Source organism: Natator depressus, chromosome 8 (genome assembly GCF_965152275.1).
Source record: "Natator depressus isolate rNatDep1 chromosome 8, rNatDep2.hap1, whole genome shotgun sequence".
In the NCBI taxonomy this organism is placed as follows: Eukaryota; Metazoa; Chordata; order Testudines; family Cheloniidae; genus Natator; species Natator depressus.
Genome location: NC_134241.1, coordinates 103,307,347 through 103,317,397, shown reverse-complemented (window position 1 = coordinate 103,317,397; position 10,051 = coordinate 103,307,347). Strand labels below are relative to the sequence as shown.

Sequence of the window (10,051 nt, the reverse complement as noted above, 5' to 3'; positions counted from 1 at the left end):
CCGTCCGGTCTCTCACAAGGACCCCGCTCAGACTCGGGGCTGCCCGTTCCAAACGCCTGATAAGCAAGAACGCTCGTCGGCCTAGGAGCGTGCGGCGCGTGGCCGCGCGCGCGGAGCTGCCGCTGGGGAGCGGCTTTGAGGGCGCAGAGCGGCGGGTGGAGGGAGCCGGGGATAGGCGCCTGCCCCGGCAGCCCGACCGCGCCGCCTGAAGGGAAGGACCCGCCCGGCCCCCAGTCCCGGAAGCGGGACGATGGCGGCGCCGTGAGCGCTGCGGCCCCTCCGCCCGTGCGGGCCCCGCGGTGAGTCCCGGCATGCACCGCGGCCTGGGGCGCCCCCTGCCCTGCGGCTGGGCCCGGGGCGGGGGCGTTTATCCCCGGGGGGGGGGAGAGAGGGCCTGCGGGGGAGGGGCGGGGGCGCTTATCCCCGGGGAGAGGGCCTGCGGGGGAGGGGCGGGGGCGCTTATCCCCGGGGAGAGGGCCTGCGGGGGAGGGGCGGGGGCGCTTATCCCCGGGGAGAGGGCCTGCGGGGGAGGGGCGGGGGCGCTTATCCCCGGGGAGAGGGCCTGCGGGGGAGGGGCGGGGGCGCTTATCCCCGGGGAGAGGGCCTGCGGGGGAGGGGGCGTTTATCCCCGGGGAGAGGGCCTGCGGGGGAGGGGGCGCTTATCCCCGGGGGGGGGGGGAGAGAGGGCCTGCGGGGGAGGGGGCGGGGGGGAGCATTTATTCCATGGCGGGGGCAGATGTGACTTGTGGCACTTGCTGGGCCCAGGTACTGGGCTTTAATGGTTTCCCTGCCCAGGCCAGCACCACGCGGAGACAGTCGTGCCCAGAGGTCGCAGGGCTCGGTGCAGCTCTCCGCCCAGGTACCGAGCACAGGGGATGCTGTGGCTCTAGGCAGAGGCGGGCTAGGAATGGCACGTAATGATCTGCGCTGCATAGCTGTACTCGCCATGCCACCTCTGCTCTGAACAGTGCACAGTTGCTCATGAAAGAATCTGTGAACACAAGGCCGACCCTTGCAGAAGCTCTGGGCACTGTGTTTTTCCCCGAGGGTACACTCTGCCACTGACTGCTGGGGTTTGGTTCTGCCTTGCTGAATTGTATGTTGAAATTTGTGGGAGCTCCTGGTGGAGAGCATAGCTGGCTCTTCTATTGTCTTTGCAAAATAGAATATCAGGGTTGGAAGGGACCTCAGCCCGACATCTAGTCCAACCCCCTGCTCAAAGCAGGACTAAGCCCCAATTTTTGCTCTGATCCCTAAATGGTCCCCTCAAGGATTGAACTCACAACCCAGAGTTTAGTAGGCCAGTGCTCAAACCACTGAGCTATCCCTCCCCCCAATAATGGTCAGCATTTCTAATGTGTCCATCGTGTTGGCAGCTAGGTGCCAGCATGTTGGAGACTCTCCTTAGTCAATGACTCCTTAAAGTTTTAAATAACTTGAGTTTCTGAGTCTCTCATTTCTGGAAGCAGCATGACTTGCATGAAGATGACCTGCTTGAAAGTACCTGTCATTGATGTCCAGAATGATAACTTCAAGGAGCTGTGGCCGTCCATGCTCCTGGCCATAAAAACATCTAGCTTCATAGCTGTGGACACGGTGAGTGGGATGAGGTGCACTACTTTTCTACATCAAAGACGTGTAACTCTTTATCTGAATGCTACCCTTGGGGATGGAAGATGAGATGCTGTCTCTGGCTCTCTAGCTCTTGTCTCTGCACTGTCATATCCATTTGTCCCCACTATGCTTGTGCCTATTTGATATGGTTGTGGCTGTCTCTGGGAGTCTGTTCCATACACTTCATTATCCTTGGAGTAGGGAGGCTTCTCCAGAATTCCACCCAATCTTCCTCCTGCTTCATTTTGATCCTCTCCTTGATGTAAACTTGTTAGTCTTGTGTTTTTGAGGTTTCCCCCTTCTTTGAATGTCCAGGGTATCCCTCAGTAAGGGCCCATCTGAATCTTCTTACCAGGGAATATAAACCTTAGTTTACGAGCCTCTTGTCATAGGACCCATGAGACTTTTTATCCGCCTTTTGCCAGCTTCTTCTTTGTCCATTCTGCAATACATTGCCCAGACTTGTGTACGATATCCCAGGTGAGCTGTCCTTGTTTAGCTCCTTTCAGTTCCTGCATCCCAAAGGGCTTGATGGTTGATGTGAAGCACCCTTCGATCTTGTGTGCTGCAGCAGGCAGTACCTGCTGGTAGGTGGAGGAGAGCATTCTTCTGTCAAACGTGCAGCAGGATTTAAATTGGCACCTAGCTCTTCGGTTTAGCTGCCTCCTAACCGATTGTGAGAGAGTAATTAGTTCACTCTGAGGAGATGTTAATCTCCACATTGGACTTTAAGGGGAGGAAACATGAAGATTACTAACCAAATCTCCCCTCTCTCTGCAGGAGCTAAGTGGTCTCGGAGCAAGGAAGAGTCTGCTAAACCAGTAAGTAACGTGCTGTTCTTGAATGCCAAACCCTGCTCCTAGATGGAGTGCTGTATTCAAATTTACATTCATTTTCATACTTGTCTTAAAATAGCATCTCTTTGGGTGCCTTCCTGCCAAAGTGGTTTTACTCCTGCTGTTAGGGATGGAACCTCCTCTTGCTGTTGTTCCTGCTGCTCTGTCCCGGTGGTAGAAGAGAGCGAGGCTAGCAGCCACATTGCAAGCACAGTTCCTTCTGGAAACTGTCACTGGGAGACTCAGCTGAAAGCAACATTCCAGCTGGTGGGACTGGGAGAGAGCAGGCCTCAGACTTGGGATTGGGGAGGTTGCTGTCGGACGCTTTCTGGTGGCGTAGGTGGTGCTACTATGTTGTTCACAGAACTGAAAGTTCTGATTATTCTGTAGTTGACTTCATATAGGACCTGAGATCTCCAGCCTTTTCAGGCAGCGGTTAGGCTTACCATACTGAGAATGCAGAGGTACCAACTGGGACCCACCTCCTTCTAGTTAGCTGGGTCCTGTGCTCTCACCTGTCCTGGACCTCGAGCTGCTGGTAGTTGTGAAAATGGGGGTGGGAACAGTCTGATCTCCCTGGTGCAGAGACTGTACAAAGTGAAAGGGAGACAGGAGCAGCAACAGCAACCCTGGAGCCCCGAATAAGGGCTCTTCACTAAGGTGGGCGGGGGGAGACGAGTCTGCCACAGAACCTGAAGCCCCCATAGCTGCCATCGGTAGCAGTTTGTGCCTGAAAGAGAACAGTAAACTGTGTGCAGTCATTGAATTGAGACTGCTTCTTGCTGCCCCAGCTGACCTCTCCTCTCTCAATGCAGATGTATTGAAGAGAGATACAAAGCGGTCTGCAATGCTGCCCGAACACGCTCTGTCCTGTCTTTAGGAATTGCTTGTTTCAAACAGCTCCCAGACAAGGTATGTTGCTTGCTCAACCCACTCCTGTCTGTCGTCATAGCTGGAGAAAGCGTAGCAGGAGCCAGTGTCTTAGTTACAAGGTAGTGACTTCACTAAAGGGGCCTTTCATATGATGCTGCTGGTTCTCAGGGGGTGGCTGTGCTAGAGATTCATGTACCAGTAGGTCTGTCGTGATAGGGCACCCTTCTGTAGGCGGCAGAGTTTCTGCTGCAGGGGCTCACAGTGAGGAGCCCAGCACCAGCTCTCACTGAAGTCAAAGGCACTTGCAACACTGCAGGAGGTCCGAATCCCTGGCTGGACTGGGCTGTAGAAGGTGAGTGGTGGGAGATGTTGCTTTGAGTTCCCATATCTATCTTTCCGGTCCCAGCCTTGGGAGTCCCAGGCCATGGCTGTATGACTTGTCTTACTGGCCTGTCTAACTTTCCCCTGTTGATTTGCCTCTTCAGTCTGAGAATACGTACCTCTCCCAAATCTACAACCTGACCCTGCTGTGTATGGAGGACTATATCATCGAACCTCAGTCCGTTCAGTTTCTGGTGCAACATGGCTTTGACTTCAACAAACAGTACTCGCAGGGGATTCCCTACCACAAGGGCAATGACAAGGTACCTCTGTGCATCGGGGAGATTCCCAGCCCCAAGGTCCCCTCTGTTTATCCTCCACTTCACGGTAATTAAAGGGGAAGCTCTGCTCTAGTGGCTGCTCAGGTACAACCCTCCCAGCTGGAGGAGGAAATCTGATCCCCAGCCCTGTCTGCTCCAGGCTTTCACAAAGGGAGATCCCTTGGGTTACAGAGCTGGGGCTGCATGATGTTTGAGCGGGAAGTGGATTGTGCTGATCCAGTAAGGAGTTCCAAACTGCTTCTCACTCTTCTTCGCGTGGCTGATGTAAATGTAGAGCAAGTACTATAATTTTACGATTTAGATGGTTAAGCCAGGTAATTGCGTCTGGAGTATTTGTGAATCGGGCATTGAGTTGTTTTATGTTCCATCGTCTTTTCTGAGCGACCACAGTCGCATACCGGAGGCTCTTTAATTTTCCATTTGTGCAGCGAGTATCCGCATCTGCCATGGCTTGGGCGGATGTGGTTTACGGTTGCTTGTGAGCTTTGTGGGAGATCACAGGGATCTTCTGTGTCGAGTCTTTCACGCGGTGTGTGTTTGTGACTTCTTGTGAACTCCGTTCAGCTTTCCAAGCTTCATCAGGGTTGTAGTTGCATTCTTGAAGGTTAAATGCGTGGGTCCAAAAGGGCTTACATGACTTCAAGCGGTGGTGAGGGACGTTGTTAAGGGCCTGGTTCATGGAAAGACGTTCATTTTCCATGATCCTCTGGAATTCCTGGACTGGTGTGCAGAAATGCCTTGTGGGTTGAGTAGTGCTGCTAGGGGCAAGCTAATCCCCAGGGCCAGGAGAGGGTGCTGGAGGGCCAGGCCAGGGATCCTGACTGCACTGTCTGTTCTCCAAGTGGCTTCACTTCTCTTCTCCCCTCACGTCCAGCCTGCATCTGGCTAGGAGCCACTTTCCCCATGCTGCTGGCCCACTCTTATCCAGAATGAGCAGTGGGTGGGTCTCGCTTCAGTAGCAGAGGCTGGGGACAAGGGCTTCCTGGCATAGGGCACACTGTGGCTATATGGAAGAGAGCAGATTGAGGCTCACTAACTTTAACCCTTGCCTTACCAGGGCAATGAGAACCAGAGCCAGAACGTTCGTGCTTTCTTCTTGGAGCTGATCCGAGCAAAGAAACCCCTCATTCTGCACAATGGCCTGATCGATCTGGTGTTTCTGTACCAGTGCTTCTACGCCCACCTCCCTGACAGTCTTGGCACCTTCACTGCTGACCTTTCGGAGATGTTCCCAGCTGGGATATACGATACCAAATACGCCTCTGAGTTCGAGACCCGCTTCGTAGCCTCCTATCTTGAGTACGCCTACAAGAAGTGGTATGTGACACTTCATGCACTTCAAGGGCTTGGGGGAGGTTCGCTGTCTTCCAGACACCAACAGATGTGGGTCTTTCTACACTGCCCTGCTCACACATCCCATAGAGATGATCACGTGTTCCTGCTCTGTGCCTCTCCCCTGTTGTTCCATCCTAAGGATGGTGGCATGAGGACAAGCTCTGATTTCCGTAGAGCTCAGGTGGAGAACAAGCACCATGAAGACCAAAATCTAAGCAAGGAAGATGCTGTCTCTGCAGATTCCCCTTGTTAAATAATCCAGCAAAGAAGTCAGTGCAGCTATAAATGGAATTGAAATATTGGTGTTAAAATCAGACTGGTTGCTGATGGCCCTTCCGCTGCCATGGCAAACAGGCGTCAGCTCTGCAGTGCTCGGGCACTTTCTCTACTGTGGCCTTCCCTTTAACCGTGACTGTCGTGTCTCACTTTCCCACTGAGGGGCGTGTGCTCCTTGTTCCGGGGTGTAAGCATTCCCTTCTTCATCCCACCCAGAATTCTCTCCTGCTGGGGGTGTTTCCTGGCAGACTTGAGTTGGAAGCAGCCACGTGCATCGGTCTCATCTATCTCTACCATAGCTAAAGGCCCCAGTTCTGCAGCTGCTACACACTCTGACCTCTGCGTTAGCTGCAGTAGGAATCTGGCCCTGAACCAGATGACTGGCAGTGGTGCAGCCCACCTGAATCTCTCCCCTAAACTTCACCCAGTGGTTTTAAATCTCTTTTTAGCACCTGTTTTGGGAACTAGGAGGCAAGAACTGCAGGAATCTGCTGGATAGTCCCTAGGTCAGCTCTTTGACTTCCCTGTTTTCTGTTCTGAGGCCGTCTCTTCTTCCCTCTGATCAGAACTCATCCAGATGCTAATGGAAGTCATCCACACTGTGAACTGATCCCTTAAGTTATTCCTGTGCTGTGTCAGAATTCTGCATGCTCCTTCTGAGCAGCTTTAGCCAAGTGCCCTGAGATCACAGTACATGGAGAGAACCCTTCTCTAGGTATGAAGAGAAGGAACCATTAAACATGCCTCATGACAAGAAAAATAGTGAAAAGCTGCCTCTGAGAACAGTTCCCTTTGGACTCCCCCCACTCTGCCCAGGGCTTTCTGCAAAGACCCTAACTGAATCTTTGTGTGTTTCAGCAAACGAGAGAATTGCAAGCGGAAGGATTCCAGCAGCCAGCACCTATCTATTGAATTTTGTAACTACCCCGAAAGCCTGTCTCCTTACATAGACTATCGCTACTGCTCCCTGGCAGACGCTGATCACAATGTGGCAGATACAAATAAGGTCCACGTCTGCGAAACATTCTCGGTGAGTAGTATGAGCACCTAGGTCCTGCAGCCACAAGTGGGGGAGATAGACTGGGACCTTCTGGTCACCCAGTCTCCTCATACAATGACACTGAAACGTAGGTTTCGGAGTAGCAGCCATCTTAGTCTGTATTCGCAAAAAGAAAAGGAGGACTTGTGGCACCTTAGAGACTAACCAATTTATCTGAGCATAAGCTTTTGTGAGCTACAGCTCACTTCATCGGATGCATTCAGTGGAAAATACAGTAGGGAGATTTATATACATAGAGAACATGAAGCAGTGGGTGTTACCATACACACTGTAACCAGAGTGATCACTTAAGGTGAGCTATTACCAGCAGGAGGGGGGGGGGGGGAACCTTTTGTAGTGATAATCAAGGTGGGCCATTTCCAGCAGTTGACAAGAACGTCTGAGGAACAGTGGGGGGTGGAGGGGGGGAATAAACATGGGGAAATAGTTTTACTTTGTGTAATGACCCATCCACTCCCTGACTTTATTCAAGCCTAAGTTAATTGTATCCTGAAATGCAGCAAATTCAAAACTGAAAAGGAAACATTCTCACAACCCACAATTAGCCTTTGGAACTCTCTGCCAGAGGGTGAGGCCATAAATTCTGTTGATTCAGGAAGGAATTAGACACTTACGTGGCTAATAGGAGTGTCACTGATTAACTGTTCCGAAAGGGATATAAACACTTTTTTTGCTTCAGGGAACAAGCCAGCCTCTAACTAATGGGGGTTAAAAGAACTTTCTGTGGGCAGTGTACCCCACCGCTGCCTCCAGAAGGGTTTCGGATACCTTCCTGCAGGCAGACTGTCCACTGGCTACTGACCTAGATTGCCCACTGGCCTGAGCTAGTCTACAGACTCCTATACTTTAAATCAAATTCATCCTTGGTGTAACTCCACTGACACACAAGCTCCAGCCTGACCATGGCTAAGGCTACGTTTCAGTCACGGTGGGTATTTTTAGTAAAAGTCATGGACAGGTCATGGGCCCGAGACCTGTCCGTGACTTTACTAAAAATACCCACCGTGACTAAAACTTAGGTGGGGGGCTGTGGGTGCTTCACGGGGAGGAGGGAGGGGCAGGGCTGGAGCCTGCTGGTGCTGGGGGGGAGGGTTGGCGGGTCTGGCAGGGGTTTCCTACCCGGCTCCGTGTTCCTGCAACTCCTAGGCAGTGGAGGGGCCAGGGGGCTCCGCTACTTCTGCCACAGCGCCTGTTGGCCGGGAGCCACAGCCAATGGGAGCTGTGGGGGCGGGACCTACAGGCAGCACCTACAGGCGGTATGTGGTACGGAGACCCCCCCAGCCCCTTGCTGCCTAGGAGCTGCAGGGCCGTGCCAGTGGGAGCCAGGGAGCCCCCCACTCCGAGGTAAGCGCCCCCCCTAGCCCTGAGCTCCCTCCCACACACCCAAACTGCTGCTGCTCGCCCAGGGGCTGCCCAGCTCGGGCAGCCCTGAGTCAGCACCTGCTGCTGCAGAAGTCACGAAATCCATGACCTCCGTGACAGACTCGCAGCCTTAACCATGGCCAGTTTTCAGTGTATCTCAGGAAGACACAATCCCACCATGCACATTTGCGTGCCTAGCTTTCTTTGTGCAGACCACTTCCTAAAGAGAATCCCCTCCTGGCCTCCATTCCGCTCCCTAGTTGTCAGCCATTCAGTAGCCCACCGGGAAGGATCACTGATGGTTCAGACCACAGCCCGAACCGCTGCCGAAGCGGGAGCCATCAGCGTACGGCTGGGAGCAGTACCCACTGCTCCTCACGTGCTGGGTAAAGCAGCTGTAAACACGAAGCTGGTTCCTGTCATGGTTTATGACGTGTGCCTTCCCCACTAGGCCTATGGCTGGTGTCCCAACGGGGTGAAGTGTTCCCGATCTCACGACATCGACCTCATCATCGACGAGGATGAGAAGTGTAAAGAGGAGAAGCGGAAGAAGCGGAAGCAGAGGTGGAGACGACGGAAGAATGCGGAGGAGTCCATGAAAGAGTCTGAGCAGGGAAGGGGGAAGGGCGTGGAGGTGGCTCAGAATGGGGAGGAAGGCCCCCCACGGAAACAAAGCTGTCATGGCAGTCTGCCTGCTGGGAGGGTCCCTGCTCGGGCAGAGGCAGCCGCGAACGTGTCCAGTGAGGAGGGCCCTCTCCTGGAGGTGGAGAGTCCAATTGACATGGACCATGAGCCTGGCTTTGACAGTGCAACAGATGTCAAGCTGGAGGAGGATCTGGAGGGTGCCACAGACCAGCAGAGCAGCACTCACCCCACTGCCCCCCCAGTAGAAACAGACGTCGGTCTCGCTGCCAGAGGAAACACCGTGGACAGCGACCAAGTGAAAGGGCAGCAGGTGGGCACCGATGAGCACAGCTCAACTGTCCACCCACAGAGCTGTTCTGAGTCTAAAGCTGCATCCTCTGCCGAGAAGCGTGCGGCGTCTCAGGAGAGCCGCTCGGAAGGGGGCATTCACCGAGCCGGCTTTGATGCCTTCATGACTGGCTATATCATGGCCTACGTCTGGATGCTTAAGAAAGGAGAGGGCAGAGACTCTGGCTCTGAGCCATGGCTGCCAGACTGTCACAATAAGTTGTATCTCAGTGGGAAATCGGTGCCACTTCAGATAGTGAAGAGTTTGTTTTCTAAATCCTCCAAAGCCCACAGCCAGAAAATGAAGCTGGCCTGGGCTAGTGGCTAGAACTGGGAGACTCTTGTTTTGTGTTTTCCTCCAGCAGGTGAAGGTTCTTCGTTCTGTACATGAAGAATTTAGCAGGAGGGGAGCAAGTTCTTAGTCACATTTTATTTCTGTACAAGTAAATTGCTCCCTACCTGAGTTCCCGTATGGTCTTCCTTGCCCAGGGGCAGCAGCATTGTGGGTCTGAGACTGCATGGGGCTAGCTCCTGCTTTAAATGGGGGGGAGCTCTGTTCTAATGTTGCCATGACTTTCAGTTAGATGGCCTGGGGATGCATCTTTCAAGAAACACAGCCTAGCTCAGCACTCCCTGGAGTAGCTTTAATAGGTGGCCTGCCTCTTCCTCTGCAAGGGGAGGGGAACGGAGGAAGAGGGAGGCTGCTTTAGCTAAACCCATTCTTGCAGGTGAGGGGGCAGTAAGAAGCCAGAATTGTGACTCTAGTTTCTAGAGGTTTGGGTTCCGTCATAAGGGTAGAGAAGGAAGGACACCCCAGCTCCCATATTGCTCATGGGTTGGGGGCAAGTATCTTCCCATCTCACCTGGTGGGTTTCCAGCCTTCCCTGGGGCTGGCGGTTTCCTGCTGCCCCATTTCTCCTCCCTTCTGTGAGGTGATATTTCACTCATGTCCCTGAGAGATGGGGCTGTGAGTGGGTGGCATGTCTCCTGTCCCAGCCAGGACAAAGGGAAGGGGGAAGCTGTTCAAACAGGCAGGGACAAGGTGGGGCTTACAGGGCCCC

The 10,051-nt window shown here is 53.6% G+C and overlaps 1 protein-coding gene across 1 annotated transcript; it reads left to right on the top strand.

Moving 5' to 3' along the window:
- Window positions 1-204: 204 nt before the first annotated feature.
- On the top strand, window positions 205-9,372 carry TOE1 (target of EGR1, exonuclease). The gene is made up of 8 exons (XM_074961860.1): window positions 205-299; window positions 1,470-1,596; window positions 2,395-2,435; window positions 3,266-3,362; window positions 3,809-3,967; window positions 5,043-5,302; window positions 6,455-6,626; window positions 8,470-9,372. Exons 2-8 carry the CDS (start codon window positions 1,471-1,473, stop codon window positions 9,316-9,318), a joined length of 1,704 nt encoding a protein of 567 aa, XP_074817961.1. The 5' UTR covers window positions 205-299; window position 1,470; the 3' UTR covers window positions 9,319-9,372.
- Window positions 9,373-10,051: the final 679 nt, after the last annotated feature.

Coding starts and splice junctions, on each gene's coding strand:
- TOE1 (XM_074961860.1), top strand. CDS start 1,471: ATGACTTGCATGAAGATGACCTGCTTGAAAGTACCTGTCATTGATGTC. Junction 3,363..3,808: donor TCAAACAGCTCCCAGACAAG/GTATGTTGCTTG, acceptor TTGCCTCTTCAG/TCTGAGAATACGTACCTCTC. Junction 5,303..6,454: donor GAGTACGCCTACAAGAAGTG/GTATGTGACACT, acceptor TGTGTGTTTCAG/CAAACGAGAGAATTGCAAGC.